General features: G+C 48.2%; 1 protein-coding gene across 1 annotated transcript; it reads right to left on the reverse strand.

Moving 5' to 3' along the window:
* Nucleotides 1-21,539: 21,539 nt before the first annotated feature.
* On the reverse strand, nt 21,540-22,396 carry LOC109768749 (uncharacterized). The gene is made up of 2 exons (XM_045234045.2): nt 21,773-22,396; nt 21,540-21,698 (listed from the first exon to the last, which is right to left on the reverse strand). Exons 1-2 carry the CDS (start codon nt 22,394-22,396, stop codon nt 21,540-21,542), a joined length of 783 nt encoding a protein of 260 aa, XP_045089980.2.
* Nucleotides 22,397-23,779: the final 1,383 nt, after the last annotated feature.

Below are 23,779 nucleotides of genomic sequence, written 5' to 3' on the forward strand. Positions count from 1 at the left end.
GAGGCCGAAGAGCAATTTCTGCACACCGGAGTACCTCGACCTAGCCCCCTGCAAGAGGGATCTGACAAAGTAAATCGGGTGCTACATCATCTTCTTCTTCTGCACCACCTCAATCGACTGCGCGGGCACCGCCTCGGTGGCACCAGACCCTGCCGGGGGCCTTGCCTTGCCGGCACCAGGCCCTGTCGGGGGATCTTTGGCTCGCCATCCGCTAGGTCTGCCGCCGCCACTGCCTCCTCGTCGACCTCCCTCTGCGCCACCAGTGCGGCGCTGACCACTTGATTCGTCGCTGCTAGATACAGCAGCAACGGCTCTTGTGGCTTAGGCGCAACCAGTATTGGCGTGGAGGAAAGGTAATTCTTCAGATCCTGCAACGCCGCCCCGGCTTCCGGGGTCCACTGCATTGGGCCTGCCTTCTTCAAGATTTTGAAGAAGGGAAGGGCACGCTCGGCGGACTTGGAGATGAATCGGCTCATGGTGGCGACGCAGCCGGTGAGCTGACGCACATCTTTAATCCGCTTGGGCGCCTCAATCTGCTCAATAGCCTTGATTTTGTCTGGATTTGCTTCGATCTCGCTCTGCGACACAAAAAATCCGAGAAACTTGCCGGACGGAATGCCAAAGACACACTTCTCAGGGTTCAGCTTAAGGTTGATCTTGCGCAGGTTGGCAAATGTCTCTTCCAGATCTTGCACAAGAGCTGGCCCGTCCTTGGTTTTAACCACTATGTCATCCATGTATGCCTCCATATTTCTATGGAGCTGGGGTTCAAAACCAATTTGGACCGCTCTTGCAAACGTCGAGCCAACACTCTTCAACCCGAAAGGCATCCGTAAAAAGCAATACGTACCACATGGGGTGATGAATGATGTCTTCTCTTCATCTTCTCTTGTCATGAAGATTTGATGGTAGCCCGAGTAGGCGTCCAGGAATGACAACAGATCACACCCGGCCGTGGAGTCAACAATCTGGTCGATGCGCGGCAATGGGAAGGGGTCCTTAGGACAAGCCTTATTGATATCTGTGTAGTCAATACACAGCTTCCACTTCCCATTTGCCTTGCGCACCACTACCGGATTGGCCAACCACGTTGGGTGGAGCACTCCGCTCACCAAACCCGCCACTTCCAACTTCCTGATCTCCTCTATGATGAACTCCTGCCTCTCCAGAGCCTGCTTTCTGACCTTCTGCTTGACGGGCCGCGCATGAGGGCACACAGCTAGGTGGTGCTCAATCACCTCCCTGGGAACACCGGGGATGTCGGATGCTTGCCACGCAAACACGTCGACATTCGCCTGGAGGAAGGTGACGAGCGCGCCTTCGTATTTGCTGTCGAGGGTGGAGCCTATAGTGAAGGCCCCTCCCGTGCCATCCTCCCTAACGGACACCTTCTTGGTCTGTGGCGGCTCGGCTCTGGATTTCTTGCTCTTGCCGGTAGAGCTCTCTGGCACGTCCTCGACGGTAGCGCAACACTCCGAGGAGGTGTGCTTGCCGGAGTGGGCACGAGAGGTCTTGCCAGACTTCTTCTTCTCTCCCGGGCCTTCAGCGGCAGGAGCAAGTGCCTTGATGGTAGCTGCTGCAACTGCTTCCCGGTAGAGTTGGTCGGCGCAAATCAGCGCGTCCTTCTTGTCGGAGGGGGCGGAGATGATGGTCAACGGCCCAAGCATCTTTAGCATGTTGTAGGCGTAGTGTGACGCCGCCATGAACTTGGCTAGTGTCGGGCGGCCGAGGATCCCGTTGTAGGGCAAGGGGATCTCGGCCACGTAAAAAACGATCCTCTCCGTCCTGTAGTTCAACTCTCCTCCAAACGTCACGGGCAGTGTGACCTTCCCCTTCGGCTGGCTCCTCCCCGGATTGACCCCTTGAAACGTGCCCATTTCCTCGAGGTCTCCATCAGGAATTTGCAGCCTCTTGATCACGACGGGCGAGATCAAGTTCAGGCCGGCCCCGCCGTCAACCAACATCTTGTTCACCTTGAGGTTGCATATCGTTGGTGAGACCAACAATGGCAAACACCCGACCGCAGTTGTGCGGTCAGGGTGGTCCTCGGCGTCAAAGATGAGGGGCGTGCCGGACCACTTCAGCGGCTTCTGAGCGTCGAACGACGGCTCTGCTGCTGTAATCTCACGCGCCCACTGCTTGAGCTGGTGGTGAGAAGTATGCAGCGAGGCGCCACCATCGACGCACATGGCCTCAGTAGCCTTCTGGAACTCTTGCTCACCGGACTCATTGTCCTTGTCGTGATCATCGTCTTCTTGTTTCTTGTCACGGCCCCGGGCGGGCCTCTCTTGCTGGTTGTCCTTGCCGGGGCCGCTTCCTTGGCCGCCATGCTTCTTGCCGGATCCCTCGGCACCGTCCTGACCTTTCTCCTTGTCCCGCCTTTCATACTCGGCCTTTTGCTTTTCAGCAAGCAGCTCGACTTGCCGGCAGTTTTGGAGGTCGTGGCCCTTGGTGCGGTGGATCTTGCAGTACTGCTTGCCGGAGCCCCCTGGCTTGTCGGCAGCTACTAAGGCCCGACAGGCGGCGCACCCGGCAATCTCCTTGCCGGGGTCGTCTGCCTTGACCTTCTTGGCAGCGCCGGTGTCGTCAGATCCCTCAACGGCAAGCACGGCCTTGCCCTTGCATTTCCTGTTGCGACGCCGTCCCTTCTTTGTCGGGGTGGCGGCATCCTCGTCGGTAGAGTCGGTTTCCGCGCCCGTGTCTTCGCCGGGGTACTTCCTTCCCTCTTCAGCCCGGGCGCATCTATCGGCCAGAACATAGAGTTTGGCCACATCCTTAACCTTGGTCATCGCCAGCTCTTCGCGCATCTTGCAGTTGCGCATGTTCTGATGGAACGCGCTGATCACAGCGGCAGGATGAATGTCGGGGATGTTGTATTGCACCCGGCTGAATATCTGGATGTACTTGCGCAGGGTTTCCCCTTCCTTCTAGGGAATGATATGCAGATCACTGGCCTGGCCATGAGCATGGTGGCCTCCTGTGAAGGCGCCAACGAACTCATGGCACAGAACCGACCAAGAAGAAATGGAATCCGCCGGCAAGTGCATCAACCAAGACATAACGTTGGGCTTTAGCGCCAGTGGGAAATAATTGGCAAGCACCTTGTCGTCGCGAGCTCTGGCAGCCTGCATCGCGATGGTGTAGATGCTGAGGAACTCGGACGGATGGGTCTTGCCAGTGTACTTCTCGCCGACGTCGGGCTTGAACATGCGGTGGGACGGCCACTGGAACTACCGCAGCTCACGGGTAAAAGCCGGGCAGCCCACCTCGTAAGGTAGGCCGCTGGAGCCCCCCGCTGCTGGGTGGTCCATGGCGGGTCACGCCCGCTTGTCCGACTGGTGGCGTGTATCACACCGGCGCTCAATAGTGGTTCGAGCATCTTCGAGCATCTTTGGACGACGCTATAGAGATGTTATCACAAGCATCGTCACAATGGGCAGACGCTCGCGGCGGCTGGCGAGGAGGAGGAGAGTGCACCGTGGCCGCAACTCCCCCGGTCCTCCCAGCGCCAGCACGTGGTGGCTCGGTGGAGCACCGAACCGAGGGTCCCGCTGGTCGCGGATCGTCTTTGTTGGCAACGGCGACGAGCCTCTGGATTGTGGCCCTCCACTCGTCAAGCTTCTCCGCAGCAGGAGGGAAGTCGAGGAGCAGTTGCGCGCGCACCAAAGCTTCTGCTGGCGTGGGTGGCGGCGACAGTTGCATGGACCGTGGCGCGCTTCGACTTCTAACCACGTTAGAAGGAGCTCCGTCATGACCCAGCCGCTGCGCGCCATTTTCGCCAGCACTTCGGCGGGCATGCTGAACACCTTCATCCCGCGAACGACGCACATGGCTCTTCCCACGGCGATGTCCAGGGTCACCGGCATGGTGACGCTGCTCTTCGCGCACGCCATGGGAAGAGCGCGCAGTGGTCGCCTGCGTGGGCGTCTTGGAGGTTGCTGCGCCGCCCATGGGTGGCACAACGACACTCCTGGAGGGCCCCGCGCCGCCTGCGGGGGGTCCAGCCCCATCTTTAGACTCGGTGGTGTGCGGCCCGTCGCCTGGCGCGCGAACGGCGCCGCTCGCCAGGCTCTGACTGCCATGGCGATTTTGGTGCTCGCGGACCGTGGCTCGGGTTCTGTCCGCGACCGAGCCGCTGCTCGCCCGCGCTGGCACGGGCCGTTCGGCGCCCGACGAGGCGATCGCCATGGCCTTCTTCTTCTTGGGAGCCATGGCAATGAAGAAACGCTAGGCTAACTACTAGACCAGATTCTCACAATTGTGCCCCCTACCTGACGCGCCAAAGATGTCGGTGTGGAACGACACCTATGGGATCACAAGAATCCCTACTACGGTTGCCGAGGCGCAGGGTTGCAAGAAGAGCAGGATCAGTAGTCAGCACAAGGATCGTTTACCCAGGTTCGGGCCGCGAGGATGCGTAAAACCCTAGTCCTGCTTTGGTGGATGTATTGAGTGTTCTTGAGCACTTGAACTAGCTACGGTAGCTGAGTGGTTCGAAAGAGCCGAATCCTTCTCCAGTACGCCATGGGCCTCCTTTTATAGTTGAAAGGGGCTACCACAGTGGCATACAGGAGGTGGAAAGGCGTACAGTGCTACGAGCTTATCGCTCGTATTACTGGACAAGGCGCATTTAATGCGCCGCTGAGGTGTCCCCTTGCTTTATTGGGGACGGGAACGAAGCCCGTCCCGTCCGTCGCCGCTCCTCCTCGCTTCGACACGCGCCCAGGCCAGCAGTGCATGCGGTGCCATGTAGGCAGGCAGGCAGCTGAGGTGGCGTGGTGGCGGGGTCTTCATGAAGATCTGCATGCCGCCACGCAGGCGCCTGCTGAGTTGGCCTGGGAGCTGCATGTTGCCACGCAGGTGTCTGCCCAGCTGGTTGGGCTGGCAGCTGCATGCGAACGGCGGTGGAGATTTGGCTGGTGCGGACCCGGAGGTGGCCCTGCTGGCGCCCTTGGAGGGGGCCTTGCTGGGTGGCCCGGCAAGGATCTTGCCGTGGCGCGCTGTTGTCCCCGGCAAGGATCATGCCAGGGGTCTTGTGGTTCCCCTCGGCAAGGATCTTGCCGAGGATCGTTGCCGTCTAATCCTCATCTGATCTTGAGTATTCCTTGTCTTGACAAAGATCTGCATGCCACCACAGAGGTGCCTCCTGAGCCCTGGCCCAACATGGTTTATGGTGTTGGAGACCGCGGGCTCAAGGGCGGCTCGCTCTGTTGGTGTTTGGGCGTGCCGGGGCTGCTGAGGCCGTCCCCGGCAAGGGTCTTGCCGGGGGAAACTGCTCCGCCCCTCTGCTTCATTGTGTTCTTGACCTTGGCATTGTCTTGATCGTCTTGGGCTTCGGTTTTACCTCGGTTCACCTCCCATGTTCTGCTTGGTGCGGCCGTGGGCGCGGCTCCGCCTGTCCGTGCACAGGTAAAGGGGTACAAAGGTGCACCCCTTCTTTTGTACACCGACAGCTAAGGCGGATATGATCAATCCGTTCTTAGAGCCCTCCTCCGGGGGTTTAGCAATAATATGCTCTTTGAACCAATGCAAGAAACTGGAGTTGTGCTCTCTAGTAACTTCGGCGTCTGTCCTGCATACCCCCCGGTCACGATACTTCTTTCGATAACTTCTTTGTGCAGTGCCACGAAAGGATCTACCTCGTCTAGGTGTTGTAGCACTACCAAGTTTGCTGTATCAAAGTCGCTGCGTCGATCTGAGTATGCCACGTGCAGTTCCCTGCGACCATTGGAGTGACCTTCTCCTTCGAGCCTCCCATCGTGCTTGTTAACGGGCAAACCAATACTAACACCAGGCGCCTGGTCTGCGCCATATAGAAAATTCTCGCAGAAAGAGATGCACTCTTGTGTCAGATAGCCCTGGACGATGCTTCCATCCGGACGGGACATGTTACAAACGAATCCTTTGATGATCCCATTCATCCTCCCAAACGGCATCATGTTGTGCAAAAATGACGGCCCCAGGTCTATTATATCGTCCACAATATGGACACACAGATGCACCATCACGTCAAAGAACGCGGGCGGGAAGTACATCTCAAGCTCATTCAGTATCACAACGGTCTCTTCCAGTAGCCTTCGGAGCTGCTTCACATTGATAGACTTTCGAGAGATGACGTCGAAAAAGTTGCAGAGACCAATAAGCGTGTCACGGACGTGCTTGTCCATTATCCCTCTAAGGGCAACAGGTAGTATCTGCGTCATCATCACATGATAGTCATGGGACTTCATCCCGCTGAACCTTTTCTTGCCCGTGTCTAGATATCTGCTTATCTTGCCACAGTAACCGGAACTAACTTTGACTCCTGTAAGGCACTTAAAGAATTGATATATCTCAGCCTGACTTAAGGTGAAGCAAGAAGGGGGCAATAATCCTATTTCTTTATTTTCTTGCCCTTCTTCTCCCGCGCCTCTATCTCCGTCTCTGTCTCGTCTGACTTTTTACGGGGCAGCATGTGCAAATCTTCCCTGATATTCAAATCTTGCAAGTCTTTTCTTGCCTTCGGCCCATCCTTGGTCTTATCTGGCATGTTCATCAGTGTCGCGAGCAAGCTCTCAAGGACATTCTTACAGATATGCATTTGATCAAGGCAATGAGGTGTATCGAGTTTGTGCCAGTACTCCAAGTCCCAGAACACATACCTCGTCTTCCAGACCTTCAGCAGTGGCTCCGGTGCCTTTTTCATCGACTTTCCCGGCGCGGGGCACTCCTCCCAGTTTTTCAACAGCTCATCGATTTCGGCGCCGCTCCGCTTATGTGGAGGTCCTCGATGCTCAACATGACCATTGAATAGATCTCCACGGTTTCTCCACGGGTCGTCCTGTTTGAGTCATCTTCGATGCCCCATGTACACGATTTTCCCAGACTCGCCATCTTTCCTTGACGTTAGCTGCTGAGACATCGTATCATCCATGCACTGCGTGCATCCGCAATATCCATGGCACACCTGGCCTGCAACATATTCGTAACCGAGATAGTCGTGCACCGTCGTGATCAGCGCGGCTCTCATGTAGAAATACTCGCCTTTGCTGGCGTCCCATGTCTTGGCCGGTGTTTTCCATAACGTGTCTAACTCCTCTTGAAGTAGCCCCAGATACAAATTAATATTATTTCCTGGTTGTTTCGGCACTTGAATAAGCATGCCCATGTGAATGTACTTCGACTCCATGCACAACCAGGGGGGAGGTTGTACATCCATACAAACACGGGCCATGTGCTATGGTTGGTGTTCTGGTTGCCAAACGGATTCATGCCATCGGTACACGCGCCGAGCACGATGTTCCTTGCATCACATTCGAAATACTGATAGAAGCTGTTCAACGCTCTCCACTGGCTTCCATCCTTGACGTGTCTTAGCTTCGGATCATCTCCATCGTCGGGATTCTTCCTCTTCGCGTGCCAGCGCATTAGCTTTGCTTCCTTGGGATCTACGAAACCGCTGGAGACAGGGAGTGATCGGTAAGTACCATACAACTTTCTGGGGACATTTCTTCCCGGCCTTCTTGTATCGAGAAGCATTGCACACCGGATAGCTTGTTTTTTCCGCATGCTCCTTCCGATAAATTATGCAATCGTTGATGCATGCATGGTATCTAACATGTGGCAGATCAAGTGGGCACACGATCTTCTTGGCCTCATCAACACTAGTAGGACATAGATTCCCCGTGGGAAGAACATCCTTTAGGTACTTGAGATGCTCATCGAGGCCAGTGTCGGTCCATTTGTTTTTAGCCTTCGTCTTCAGGAGTTGGAGCGTGAAACTCAAGCGGGTCACCTCAGGATTGCAACCATCATACAATGGAGTGTTTGAGTCTACCACCAGTTGCTCCAGCTTAGCCTCCTCTCTAGAAGCAGCTCTCTCAGTACTCTTCTCCTTGCGAAGCAGTGCTTGAACATGAGAATCCCGCACGATTGAACTTAGTACCGATGAACTCTATTGCGTGGAGTCCACGTTCTCTCCGCCGGCATGTCCGGCCCCTTCTCCTCCGCCATGTCCGGCCCCTTCTCCGACGCCATGTACGGCCTCTTCCCCACTGCCATTATCGATCATCTCTTCGTCTTGCCCCGTGTCGTCATTGCCTGCCCCGTCGGCGTCCTCAACATCGTCATCCTTATCTTCAATTATCCACCGAGTATAGCCATCCATGAAACCAGTCATGAGCAGGTGCGCTTCGACACGACCATCGTCATAGGGGTCGAGCCAAACTATTCCTTTGCATTTTCGACACGGACTTAAAACCTCTGTCCGGCTATTTTCTTTCATGTCCTGGACCGCCGACCGCAACCACCTATCCACCATCGTTCCACTTACCATCATGAACGTCTGCACGGTAATAATAAACAAATTGATTATAAAAATGCGTGCATGCATCAAAGTCATACAAAAATTCGGCATGACCTTCCCTAAAAATAGAAAATATAGATCTAGAGTTTGCCCGGAATTCGCCGAAACAGAAATAAATCGACATTTCGGCAAAACATAGGCAACTCAAAAGCACAATTTGGCGTCAACTCATGCCACACACACAATTTCCATCATATTGCCCAATTATCATATCACACACACATACACATATTTCCATTTTGCAAAAGCACAAAATTTTAATCACCTCTATCTCGAGATCGAGCACACGATGGAGATGATGATGTAGGGAGATCAAAAATGCACAAAGCTCTTCTTGACAAAGATAGATCTAGTTAGGGGCAAATAGGTCACTTAACTAAATGCTACATCTACCTAGCTAGCTAATTTTGGAGGAGACAACTTCAACTAGTGGAGGGGGGAGGAAAAAGAGAAAGGAGATGCATTAATGGAGGTGGTGTAGTTAGCTAGGAGTAATGTAGAGAGAGAAAGGTAGGTAGAAGAGGGAGAGTAATGGGGGAGAAGTATTGAGGAAGAAGAAGAGTGAGAGAGGGAGGATGGGAGGTAGGGGAAAGGGAGGAGAGGAGATGGGGGAGGGGAGGATGGGTAGGTGGAAAAAGGTGGTGGGGTGCTGCAACTTAGCAGTAGCGCGGGAGCAAAAACACGCTACTGATATAAGCGTAGCAGAAGCACGCTTTTCTCATACGCGCTACTGCTAAACGGGGCCAACCGTGTGGACAATTTCAAAATTAGCTGCAGCGACGTGAGCAAAAAGCGCGCTACTACTATTGTTGTAGCAGTAGCGCGCACCGTGACCCCGCGCTGCTGCTAAAGTTAGGTTGTTGGTTACTGTCGGTCGATTTTTGTAGCAGCGCGGTTTAGCCCTCACGCGCTACTGCTAAATTTGCATCAGTAGCGGGTTTTTTCTTGACCGCGCTATTGCTAATTAGCAGTAGTGCTTCTTTTTGTGCCGCGCTGCTGCTAAGATTCTGTGTATAAGGTTTTCCCTAGTAGTGGATCCAACTATATTAACAAAGCCCGCGATACATGAAGATCGTGCCATCTCAAGAACACGAGAGAGAGAGAGAGGGAGATTAAACACATAGCTACTGGTACAAACCCTCAGCCCCGAGGGTGGACTACTCCCTCCTCATCATGGTGGCCGCCGGGATGATGAAGATGGCCACCGGTGATGATTTCCCCCTCCGGCAGGGTGCCGAAATGGGGTCTACATTGTTTCTTCGTGACTACAGAGGCTTGCGGCGGCAGAACTTCTGATCTGTCAACTCCCCTAGGGTTTTTGGAATATTTGGCAAATTATAGGGTGAAGAGGCGGTCCGGGAGGCCACCGAGGTGGGCACAACCCACCTGGGCGTGCCTAGGCCTCCAGGTGCACCCTGGTGGGCTGTGCTCCCCTCGGAGCCCCCTCTGGTAATTCTTTGGCCCACCGAGTGTCTTCTAGTTCAGAAAATTCGTCAAAAAGTTTCACTGCGTTTGGACTCCATTTGGTATTGATTTTCTGCGAAGTACAAAACAAGCAAAAAATAGCAAGTGGCATTGGGCACTATGTCAATAGGTTAGTCCCAAAATTGATATAAAGTTGCTATAAAATGATTTTAAAACATCCAAGAATGATAATACAACAGCATGGAACTAGCAAAAATTATAGATATGTTGGAGACGTATCAGGGTCCCAGCTATCATGGGGAGGAATAATTTTTTCCGCGTAATAAGGAAGCAGTTGCATGAGTCTGTCCATGGACCTGGTGCATCCGTACTGTCAGTCTCTCCACGTACAGTCCTCTTTCGATGACTTTGTTGACCACGCCACGCCGAGCGCACCAAGGCGGTGGACGACGGCGAGTCCCCGGATGGGAAGGAACGGGAGATGGGAAGACACAGCAGTGGAGTCGCAGACGGAGAGGAGTACGAGGGTTAACTGGTTCTGGTGCGGCGTGGGGCTGCAGTCGGTGAAGAACAATAGGAGGTGTAGAGGGATGGCTTGCCGGCGGTAGGGTAACGCCTCGCGGCGAGGCATGCTAAGCAGAACCGCTAGCCACCAAAAGCGGGAGCAGGCGGTCCCGACGGCGCTGGTGGAAGTAGATGAGAGATTGAAGATGCATGTCGGCCGTTGGATGTAAATCCAATGGCTGTGGATGTTAGAATCATTTGTTGACTAAATTGACAACGCCTTGCGTAGGCTTCAATATATTGACCCACATGTCAGCCTCAAAAAATGTGGCACATATTCAACCCATTTTTTTTAAAAAATACAGTCCATTGCTGTGCTGGGTGAACAAATAATATAGCATCTATGCGGATCATTTAATATATTTTTTGAGAAATCATAACTCATTTGCACTTTCTTTAAATACACCAATTTACTGGGTTGCTTGTAAATATAATGTTGAGTTGGACGGAACAATGTTCTTCTCTAACTCTCTGTTTCTGCAGGTGAGCGCTTAGCCATGGCATGATCTCACCACTTCTCCCAGCGACGTAGCTTGGCTGTCTGCAATTCTATAGTTCCCTTTGTTATCTAAGATTTCTTACCCTTTACTCCACGTCACCAAATTCCTAGTAAATGCCATCTTTTACAGGGTACAGGCACACATAGTGTTGCACATTCCCTTAGCACTATTTTTTTTCTTTTGGTATGTTTCGGTGAAGCTGTTGGCATGTCGGGAGCATTATCTATTATGGAAGGTAAACGTTTCCCTCCGGGCGACCGGCCGAGCGGTTGGCCGATCTCGCTTGGTGGGCCTCAGCAAGACACCCTTTCCTTATATCTTCCACATCGCACCTTTTTTCTTTCTTTTCTTTTGCTTCTTCCTATCGCTGCTTCTTCCTCTCACCTTAGGCACTGTAGGGTGAGCTCGTCAGCACCAACGGCGCGACCTCCAGCTGCTTCTGTGAGTAGCTCCGACCGCCACAGCTGCAAGCATCTCCTGACCACGCACCTCAAACTGCACCCCCATCGATGCTACAACAGATCTTTTGACGGACCGGTGACATTTTCCCCCTGGGCACCTTCCCCCTCTCCTTGCAGCACCTTCCCCTGCCATGGTTACTGAACGACGGCGGTAAGCTGCATCTTACAAGATGGTGCACAACCGCGACACATATAGGGGTGCTAGAACCAACATGTTGTTTTGCTGCTACTAGGAAATCCAGAGCTGGAATCAGCATGTAGTTTTGCTTCATTGTCTGAGTGTTTCCAGCAGCGATGATGGCGGATGTCCCCATTTGTTGCAACCAACAAATGCAAAAGCTTCTACCGGCGAGATTTTTGGCTATCACGGCGACCGGCGCAAGTAGCGATCAGGAGGCGGTTTGCAGCAAACGATCTGTTTCGGGCGAAGCCTGAGCTGGAACTAGCTTTGCGTTTTGCTACAACCGGCAAATCCAGAGCTAGAACCCGCAACCATTTTTGCTGCATCGTCGGAGTGCTTTTCTGCGATGACGACGGTGAGCGCATGATTTGTTGCAACCAGCAAAGGCAATAGCTTCTACCGGAGAGCTTTTTTGCTACCATGGCGATCACAGAAGTAGCGACCAGGAGGTTTTTCTTTGAGCAAAACAATTTGTTCTGGGCGAAGCCAGGGCTGGAACCAGCATCTGGGTTTGCTACAACCGGCAAATGTAGAGCTGGAACCAGCACCTAGGTTTGCTGCATTTGTTTGTAGTGTTTTCTGCGGTGGCAACGGCGGACGACCTCATTCGTTGCAACCGACAAAGCTAAAAGCTTCTCCCGGCGAGATCTTTTGCTATGGTGGAGCGACCCCCGACGATGGTGACCATGAACGACTTCTGATGGTGAGGATGAGCTATAAAAGCGATGGGGGATGCCATGGGGTGGCTGGATGCGGCGGCCACAGACGCAGGGACTTCGCCACCCGCACTGGGACGGGGGACGAGCGCATGGTGCTGCGGCCGAAGGGGACGATGATGCGCCGCACTGTGATGTCTTGCCGGAGACGCGAGGTGCTGGTCCGCGGAGGGCTGACTAGGGGCGGGGGCGGCTGGGAGTGATGGAGTTTCCGAGAGGAGAGGAACGGCCCCGAGGACCCACTCTGGGGCGCGGGGGAGAGCGGCGGCCACCATGGGGGCCATCGAGCGGAAAGGAATAGTAGAACGGGGGAAGGAAGAAGGCGTCCTGGATGGATGAGAGGATCTAATGGCTCGGGGTGGCCCAATTTGACGGCTGGGGCGCGACCGGCCCAAACGTTGGGCGGGCGCGCCGGTGCCTATAAGTCACGAAGGCAAAAGCTTCTACCTGAGAGCTTTTTTGCTACCATGGCGATCACAGAAGTAGCGACCAGGAGGTTTTTCTTTGAGCAAAACAATTTGTTCTGGGCGAAGCCAGGGCTGGAACCAGCATCTGGGTTTGCTACAACCGGCAAATTCAGAGCTGGAACTGAAGGAAATATGCCCTAGAGGCAATAATCAAGTTGCTATTTATATTTCCTTATATCATGATAAATGTTTATTATTCATGCTAGAATTGTATTAACCGGAAACTTAGTACATGTGTGAATACATTGACAAACAGAGTGTCCCTAGTATGCCTCTACTTGACTAGCTCGTTAATCAAAGATGGTTAAGTTTCCTGACCATAGACATGTGTTGTCATTTGATGAATGGGATCACATCATTAGAGAATGATGTGATGGACAAGACCCATCAGTTAGCTTAGCATTATGATCGTTTAGTTTTATTGCTATTGCTTTCTTCATGACTTATACATATTCCTCTGACTATGAGATTATGCAGCTCCCGAATACCGGAGGAACACTTTGTGTGCTATCAAACGTCACAACGTAACTGGGTGATTATAAAGATGCTCTACAGGTGTCTCCGATGGTGTTTGTTGATTTGGCGTAGATCAAGATTAGGATTTGTCACTCCGAGTATCGGAGAGGTATCTCTGGGCCCTCTCGGTAATGCACATCACTATAAGCCTTGCAAGTAATGTGACTAATGAGTTAGTTACGGGATGATGCATTATGGAACGAGTAAAGAGCCTTGCCGGTAACGAGATTGAACTAGGTATGATGATACCGACGATCGAATCACGGGCATGTAACATACCGATTTCAAAGGGAATGACGGTTGTTATGCGGTTTAACCGATAAAGATCTTCGTAGAATATGTAGGAGCCAATATGAGCCTCCAGGTTCCGCTATTGGTTATTGACCGGAGATGTGTCTCGGTCATGTCTACATAGTTCTCGAACCCGTAGGGTCAGAACGCATAAGGTTCGATGATGATTTGTATTATGAGTTATGTGATTTGATGACCGAAGTTTGTTTGGAGTCCCAGATGAGATCACGGACATGACGAGGAGTCTCGAAATGGTCGAGAGGTAAAGATTGATATATTGGAAGGTTATATACGGACACCGGAATGGTTCCGATAAGGTTCGGGGATTTTCGGAGTACCGGGAGGCTACGGAACCCCCCGGGAATGTTATTCGGCCTAATGGGCCTTAGTGGAGGAGAGGAGAAAGGCCACAGGAGGTGGGGCATGCCCCCCTTGCCCCAATCTGAATTGGACAAGGGGAGGAGGCCCAGCCCCCCTCTTTCCTTCTCCCTCTCTCTCCCTTCCCCTTTCCCCCTCTCTGTTGGAAGGAAAGGGGGGCCGAATACTACTAGGAATGGAGTCCTAGTAGGACTCCCCCCATGGCGCGCCCTCCTTGGCCGGCCACCTCCTCCTCCCCCTTTATATACGGAGGCGGGGGGCACCCCAAAGACACAACAGACAATATCTTAGCCGTGTGCGGTGCCCCCCTCCGCAGTTTAACACCTCGGTAATGTCATCGTACTGCTTAGGCGAAGCCCTGCGCCAGTAACTTCATCATCACCGTCGCCACGCCGTCGTGCTGACGGAACTCTCCCTCGTCCTCAACTGCATCAAGAGCTCGAGGGACGTCATCGTGCTGAACGTGTGCTGAACACATAGATGCCGTACGTTCGGTCTACTTGACACTGACGTGAGGCCTATATTCATGATCATTGCCTTAGATATCGTCATAACTTTGCACTTTTCTATCAATTGCTCGGCAGTAATTTGTTCACCCACCGTAATGATTTCTTTCTTGAGAGAAGCCTCTAGTGAAACCTATGGCCCCGGGTCTATTTTACAACATATTAGTTTCCCGTCAACTTGCCAATTTCTGTCGCCGTTCCCTTACTTTGCAATCTTTTACTTTCTGTTCCATAAACCAAAAATACCAAAAATATTACTTTACCGTTTATGCATCTCTATCAGATCTCACTTTGCGAATAACCGTGAAGGGATTGCCAACCCCTTTGTCGCGTTGGTTGCAAGTTGGTGTTTGTTTGTGCAGGTATTCGGTGGCTTGTCGCGTTATCTCCTACTTGATTGATACCTTGGTTCTCAAAACCGAGGGAAATACTTACGCTACTTTGCTGCATCACCCTTTCCTCTTCAAGGGAAAAACCAACGCAAGCTTAAGAGGTAGCAGTTTGTAGCACAAGTCATGCCAAAATTCATGGAAAATGTCGGCATGACCTTTGCTACAAACTGGACAAATAGAGCGCCTAAAATTTGCCGAAACGGAAATGAATCAACATTCCGGCAAAACATAGGCCACTCGGAATCATTGCCTGCAAACAACAAACGGCCACTTGGGCACAATCGAACGACTTCAATGTTGCATATAACAGGACCACTTAAGAACCTGTACATGAGCAACTACAATAGTAGATATACATGAGAAAACACTATTGAGGAATTTGCATATAACCTGACCACTTCAAATTTGCATATACTAGTGTTTGACACTTCAAGAAAATCTACACAAATCTCATGCTCTCTCAAACTCAATTCAAAAACCAAATATAGATGGATGAACCCTAGAAACCTAGAACCTTTACATATTTCTGTCCTAATATAAATTATCAACCCTAGAACTCAATTTTTGTCCTAAATTTCAAATTATGAACCCTAGAACTCAATTCAAATTATGTCCTAAATTTCTGCCATATTAAAAAATCAGTACAAATTAAGAACCTACTGGACTTGTAGCACTAACTGAAATTTATATTTTTATATTGAATTTTTTCTCTAAACTAAACACTACTGCCCTAATTAACATCTAATTCAAAAATTAAGTTAGAAGAAATTCAGTTAACTACTAATAGAACAAAATTCAGTTAACTTTAGTGCTCCATAATGATGAAATGACAAAAATTCAGTTAACTACTAATTTCATTCATTTAGGTCACTCATTAACTTCACCTAATTAACCTACTGTACCACTACTACTAGCAGCACTACTAATCAAATTAACCTAGTAAAACCCTACTACCCTAACTAAAAAACAGCTAATTAACATCTACTAGTACCACTACTACCCTAACCTAATTAACATCTACTAGTACCACTATATATACTACTAGCAGCACTGCAACAACATTTTCTTTATTTTTTTCTTTTAAAAAACATCTATGAAAACAAAAACCATAATTAAACCCTACTTCCCTAACTAATTTTTTTCTCTAAACCCTACTGCCCTAACTAAATTTTTGCTCTAAACTAAATTTTTGTTCTAACCTAGCCAACCTAGTTTACCTAACTAGTTAACCTAATGAACCAAATTAACCTAGCTAGGTCACTTAGTTACTTAACCTACCTAGTTAACCTACTTAACCTAGCTAATTCATAGGGTTCATGACTAAATTCACCTAAGTAAATTAACCTAGAGAGGAGGGGTGGGGGCTCACAGAGAGGGTGCTCGGGGGAACGGTTACGGGGAGGTGCTCGAGGGAGAGGGTGGCACGGAGGGCGTCGAGGGTGGCTCCGGTGGCGTCTACGGCGGCTCCAGTGACGGCGAGGAAGGCAGGTGCGTCGAGGGGCAGACGAGGGTGAATCCGGGGGCGTCGAGGGCGTGCGGCTCCGGTGGCGGCGATGGCGCGCGGCTCCGGTGGCGGTGACGGAGGCAGGGACAGCGAGGGAGCAAGGGCGGTGAGGGAGAGGTAGGGCGACGCGAGAAGAATGGGGAGTTGAGGGAAGGAGGAACGCCCATGCAGGGGCAAGTCAAACTTAGTAGTAGCGCTTTTTCCCAACAAGCGCTATTGCTACTTAGCTATAGCGCTTTCTGACGGAACGTGCTACCGCTATAGATAAGTTAGCTATAGCGCTTGTTCGTGAAAATGCGCTATAGCTAAAGTAGCTATAGCGCTTTCGTGAAAACGCGCTGCTGCTATTGGTTGCATTTTTTATTTTTCTTTAATTTTCCTTTTCTTTTTTTCTTTTCCTTTTCTTAGTTAAAGCACTGTCGCCTTAAAACACGCTCCTACTATTTTGTTAGCGGTAGCGCTGTCCTTAGAAGGGCGCTACTACTATACCAAGCCTGGCGGCAACGGTGTAACAGTTATAGTTGTAGTGCTTTTTATGAAGGACGCGCTACTGCTATATATGTAGCAATAGCATGTTTTTTCATACCGCGCTACTGTTAGATAGCAGTAGCGCCGTGTTTTAACAAGCGCTACTGATAAGTCTCTGTGTATAAGCTTTTCCCTAGTAGTGTAACTTTGCATGATACCGGAGAACTAAAATGTAAAAATAGCTGTTGTTATCATAAAGTAAAAATATATTACTATATATTATAAATAGCGAGTGTGGAATAATGATGGATCGTGTGCGGAATTATCCTAGGCAATTGGTAACAAGATCGGTAATCATTATTGCTATTGTATACGAGGGAGAGGCATAAGCTAACATACTTTCTCTACTTGGATCATATGCACTTATGATTGGAACTCTAGCAAGCATCCGCAACTACTAAAGATCATTAAGGTAAAACCTAACCATAGCATTAAAGTATCAAGTCCCCTTTATCCCATGCGCAACAACCCCCTTACTGGGGTTTAAGCTTCTGTCACTCTGGCAACCCACTATAAGAGAATCATGAATGTATTGCAACACCCTATAGCGAGAATCCTTCATGTGTGCGCGGCACGGAAGGCACCATAGGACAGCACCAAAATAAAACATACAACTCAAACCAATCTAGATCATCAATCAACCCAAAAGACAAAAGGAATCTACTCAAAACATCATAGGATGGGAAAACATCATTGGATCATAATATGTGGCATAAAGCACCATGTTCAAGTAGGGGATTACAGCGGGGTGCGGGAGAGTGGACCGCTTAAAAGAGATGAGGAAGGTGATGAAGAAGGTGATGTTGATGAAGACGATCACCGCGGCGATGGTTCCCCCGACGGCACTCCAGCGCCACCTAAAGAGAGGGGGAGAGGGTCTCCCACTTGTGCTTCCTCCTCCATGCCCCCCCCCCCCTAGATGGGGAGAGGTTCTCCCTCTGGTCCTTGGCCTCCATGGTGATGATGGCCCTTCCGGCTTCCTCCTCCATGGGCTCTAGTGATGATGGCCCCCTCCGACAGGGTGCCAGAGAGGGCCTAGATTGATTTTTCATGGGTACAGAGGCTTGCGGTGGCTGAACTTCTGATCTAGGGTTCTTTTTGGAGGTTTGGGCATTTATAAGAATTTTTGGTGTCAGTCTCACGTCAAGGGGGTGACCGGGGGGCCCAAAAGTCGTAGGAGCGCGCCCTGGCGGCTTGTGGCCACCTCGGTCACTTCCTGACCCAGCTCCGGTGCTTCGGGGGCCTCTTTTGGTCCATAAAAAATCACCGTAAATTTTCAGCCCATTCCGAGAACTTTTATTTCTGCACAAAAAATGACACCACGGTAGTTCTGCTAAAAACAGCGTCACTCCGGGTTAGTTCTAATCAAATCATACCAAAGCCATCTAAAATTGTTGAAAACATGGCATGAATACTTCATAAATTATAGATACGTTGGAGACGTATCAGATCCATAATCGCAAACAGTTCATCTAAGTAAACTGTATGTCCTGTATTGCACACACCTTGATCTGGCTGACCGTTCTTGTTTTTCTGGCTCATCACAAATAGTTCGTATGGATCAACTATATGCCATGTATCACACACGCAACTCTAATCTGAACCGTTCTTGATGTCTTCGACATTGCACATAGTTCGTCTTATTGGTGACGGCTTTATTACAACAACGTTTGCGATTAATGCATCACACACAATTTGGTCAAAGGGTCTGTGATTCATGCGTTGCGTTAGCAGCATCCTGCAATAGTGATAGAAAGAACTTATTGTAATCTCCTCGTGGAGCTATTTGTTCTAAATTGATGTGCTAATTTGTATTGTGGTGAATATGAAAAATTGATCCATAATAATGTGGGGATGTATGTGATATCTTTGTGTTTTCATCTAGTATCTAGTATTTTTCTTAGTACATTGTTCAACAAAGTATCACGATTTCCACAATAACGTGAAAACAGTTGAGATGCATGACTGCATTGCTCACACTTTTTGCGTGAAATCTTCCAAAGCTTTCAAGAGGAAAGGAACTTTGCGTAAATATAAACAACTATACAGTTTCTTTGCTATAGACTAATATGGAACCTTGGAGTGGTCATATCCAAGTAAGAGACGATGGGGTTGAACTTTGAAGAAATTTCCTTATATAGATATGCATGAATTGAAAGGAGATGTCACAACTTTACTCTATTTTCAAACTTTCATAAGATGGAAATTGCCTCATACATCCATGCCTAGATGGAAAGGAAGGCGCTCCCTCTTAAAAGTGTGAAATTCATCGACGCAAGAAAAGTCAACCTTTTCTAGGGAGAGGTACAGATCTCAAAGAAAACAATAATCTAGAAATACCAATACACAAACACAAACTTAGATAAAAAATTATCATATTGACAACTACCGAGGTCAACCTGATCTCCACCACCCACCCGGTTCTGAAGTTTTGGGAGATTAATACTGGAAATTAACGGAAGAGAGAAACACGACACGTGTCACTGTGTTAGGGGGGCACACACCCAACACGCACCCCACTCCATCGCTCCATACCCATCCGCACCTCATACGCTCCCCTCCACCTTTCTGATCCAGATCCAACCACCTCACCCGAGATCTACACAAAGCAGGCTCCTCTCTCGGCGGTCACACCCTCCCATTCGTCAACGCTCTCTCTCCCTGCCTGGCAGATCCCCTCCCCCACGTCCACATCCTCCATCACCAACCTACCTCCCCGCCAGCGAGTAGGCAGAGCAGTGTACTCCATGGCCAGAGTCACCTCCCAGTTGTCATCAAGCAGGGCAGAGCTGATGGCGACCTCACCGGATCTAGAATCAACAACGCCCACCAGTCCATTCGACCATAGTTTCCTCCCCCGCTCCTCCCCCAACTAGATCTAACACCGCAATCATCATTCCCTGCCTAGATCTATGTGTGGGCTCGACCAGCCTGTGCGTCCTCTGCGTCAGCTGGATCGTGACCATGTCATAAATGGGGAGATCAACAAGATCGTAATGATATGCTCCTCCCCGGGGTCAGATCCCAGCACTCCACGGCTCGTTGTGGCTGGATCTATCCATGGGTTCCTACAACAACATTGACGAGGAAACCCGCATCACATTCCGGGCTCCAAGTTCCTGCCACCGCTCATCTCCCTTTCCTACGGTGGTCCTCGCCAGTTTGCATACCTCGTCTCCTGGTAAGCTCCGAGGAGGAGGTGATGCCTCATCTGCTATAACCGCGACCGCCTATTTCAACCTCAACCGTTGGGGATCTACGACATCGAGGGAAGGTGTACCTCTACTCGTGTGCCTTTTGTGTGTACTATGAGCAATTTTGTGATATGAATGTGTATACTGTTTGGTACATTATGATCCCTTTTCTTATTATGGGCAAGATCTTAACTGGATCATGCATAACACTTACCTTGTTCATGTTACCTTTCCTGATGCCTATATATTCAAATTTGTAACTTTTAGAGCTTTGTGTTGATGCATCCTTAGAAATTTGTAGTATGTTCATGGTTTCTTACTGACCTTTTAGTGTTCTTAACTACAGGAAACATTGTTTTCACTTCATTTTTTAGTACCTTGTGCTTTAAGATCTTGTAGATTACTTTGGCACTCTATAACACTTTCTAGCACCTTGTAAATTAATTTGGCACCTTGTGCTTTACAGATTTTTGTTAGTTTAGCACCATGTAAGTAATTTGGCACTTTATTGATACTTTCCTAGATACTAGTCAAACTTTGATGATGTGTGTTTATATGCAATTCCATACACCGAGTAATTTGGCACTGTCTTGCTAACTGGCATATTCTATATGTGTCCAAAAGTGTGAACTTTTATTGATCATATAAGTAGTTGGCACTTTGGTAATTAGTACCTTTGTATATGATCCAACACTTTCTTGTAATTCCACGCCTCCTATTTAACACCTTTGTATATGTGTTGGCACTTGGTATCATCTCAACACTTTATCATGTGTGTACTAGCACTTTATGTATTGGCACTTTGTATTATCTCAAGACTTTATCATTTGAACTAACACTTTGTGTATTGCAACTTTGAATCATCTATTGTACATAATTTCATGTAATTTGAAACTTTGTTTTGTGGAAGCACTTTGGAATTTGGCATATTGTAATATGAAATTATTGTGATTATAAATGGCACTTTGTGATTGTTGTATAACCAGGCACTTTATGTATGAGGTGTGTATGAGAAAGTTCCCACGCGTACTCATGCACATGTATGAATTGTAATTGGAACTTTTGTAAATGGCACTTTCCTATTTTGTGTGCTCAGAAAATACTATTTTCATAATTAAATTGGTTCCAATGATTTTAGTTAATGATGGTTAATTCAGAAACATGAATTAACTTTTGTTATTAAGTGTAATGTTTGTCGCAGGCACCATTTAAATTTCAAGTGAGCTGGATGACAGTAGTACCCGTCTGGGTGACAATAGTACTACTGGTAGTCTGACAGTTGTATTAGTGCCAGGTGATAAGAATACTAGTGGTGTGCATGACATAGACGATTTGATGAATTTATGTTGCAAAATGGGAATGGCTCTAGAGATCTCAAAGAAACATGTATGTTTTTGATAGGCTCAACTTGGGTAATGGTTGCTAGCATTATTTTTCCCACAGACATATACATATATGTATACGCTTTCAAGTCTTTGGTCACGCAAATACAAGAATGACAAATTCTTTATAACCAATCATGGTTCAGTGCATACGCTGATTCTCCAAATGGTAACATAGTGCAACCTTGACTCATATATAAAAATCCAGGATGTTATCTTGTTTCTTCTCACCACTGGATGTACGAGCCCTTTTATTCTTGGATAGGGAGACATCAGTACTGTTGTCAGACAGGAACACATCGGTGAGGACGGTATTGGAATTCATTGAAGCCTTGAGAATATCGAGCGCCTGCAAATAGATTAATTCAACATATCAACATAAGAAACAATTCATAAGTGCTTGAATAATTCAGCGAGTCTCACCTCTTTGTTACCAATCTTCACAGACTTCTCCTCGAGCACGAGGTCCTTTTGTTCCCTATTGAGCTTGGTTATCAGCACCACCGCGGATATGTTGGACATGGGGGTGATGGTGAGGTCATCCATGATAGTGTAACTAACCAGGCCTTGCACGTGCCCGCCGCCGACTATGATAGACCCATAGAGAGAGGAGTCACGTGCAACATCTGCCGCCATGCCCGTAGGCGCCAGCGCATGTGCAGTTACTGATGCATACTGTAGTGGGTAAGATGTCACCCCATGAACAGATGCCCGCATGGAAGGTGCCGCTGGGTGTGTTGTGATAGGGCGCTGAAGGAACAAGGGCCTACATGAGCTCAAGAGCGCCTCTTGCACGATCTTGCTGTGCATGTACCTGGTATCCATTTTCTCGACACTATCGTAGATGTTGGCCACGCCGACCCCATCACTTCCAGTCTGAAGTACCTTGGCTACAGTGCCTATGGGTATCGCTAGGAGGCTAAAGAGGAAGTCTACAACCTCCTTTCCGGCCTCCGCGTACAAGACGCGATTGGCCTTCTTGTCGATGAGCAGCTTAAGGGTCGGTGCGGACGGGGCCAAGTTGATAGGGGCGGGAGGTGAAGACATGATTTTATGTTGAATGATAATTGGGAGCCCGCGGCCTCATATATATAAGGGAAAATATTATGTAATTAATGCATGTTGATAACTTAAAAAATTGCAAGATATTTGATGACATTTATTATACGATTTTCACCACATACAAATAACGAAAGAATTAATATGCAATTAATGCATGTTAATTGGTAAATAAAAAAGGTAATGAACGTAATTTATTATACAATCTTTACCTCACACAGATAAGAAAATAATTAATATGTATTTAATGCATGTTGATAGTTCCTCCAATCCTAAATATAAGTCTTTGTAGAGATTACAATAAAAACTACATACGGATGTATATAGACATATTTTAGAGTGTAGATTCATTCATTTTGCTCCGTATATAGTCCATATTGAAATCTCTAAAAAGAATATTTAGGAACGAAGGCAGTAAGTAAATATACAAATATTTTTAAATGTATTTATTACATAATATTCTCCTCATACAAATAAGGAAGGAAATAATACATAATTAATGCAACATGATAAATGAGGAAACAACACAAATAATTAATGATATTTATTGTAAATAATTTATTCTAGATTGTTTACATTCTAAATTTTTTAAATTGTATACAAATTTAAAGTTGGCACACTTCATCTTTTGTTTACATTCTAAAAATAAAAATAACACTCCTTTCATTCAAAAATATAAGATGTTCTTTTTTTTCTAAATCAAGTGCATATAGATGTTTTAAATTTCAATATGTTTGTTGTCCATGTTGAAATATCCAAAACATTTTATATTTGTGAATAGAGCGAGTACAAACAGCTCGTATTGAAAATAGAATATGTCAAAAACAGAACAGCCTGTAATGATCTAGACAACTACATACTTGTGCTACTCCAAAAATTCTGAAAAATTAGGAAAACATAAGAAATTTGTATATCAATCATCTGTATAAAATACAAGAATTTATCACGTTCTAGAAAAGCAAATCAATTGTGTTACTGAGCGCAAAAGTTTCTGTTTTTTCACAGAATCAAATCAACTATCATCCACACTATCCCAAAGGCTTTAGTTGGCCCTTTATTAAAACAAAAGCTATAAAACAAGATTACTATAGTGGCTTAATCATGTGAACACACAAAAACAGTAGGGGTAAATGTTGGGTCGTCTCTCACAAGCGCTTTTCTTTAATATCTTTTTAGCTAGGCATGATGATTTCAATGATGCTCGCATAAAAGATAAGAATTGAAACATAAAGAGAGCATCATGAATCACATGACAAGCACATTTAATTCTAACCCACTTCCTATGCATAGGGATTTTGTGAGCAAACAACTTATGGGAACAAGAATCAACTAGCATAGGAAGGCAAAACAAGCATAGCAATTGTAGCAGTG

This window comes from Aegilops tauschii, chromosome 3 (assembly GCF_002575655.3).
Source record: "Aegilops tauschii subsp. strangulata cultivar AL8/78 chromosome 3, Aet v6.0, whole genome shotgun sequence".
Lineage (NCBI taxonomy): Eukaryota > Viridiplantae > Streptophyta > Magnoliopsida > Poales > Poaceae > Aegilops > Aegilops tauschii.

Coding starts and splice junctions, on each gene's coding strand:
- LOC109768749 (XM_045234045.2), bottom strand. CDS start 22,396: ATGTCTTCACCTCCCGCCCCTATCAACTTGGCCCCGTCCGCACCGACC. Junction 21,699..21,772: donor TGAAGATTGGTAACAAAGAG/GTGAGACTCGCT, acceptor ATCTATTTGCAG/GCGCTCGATATTCTCAAGGC.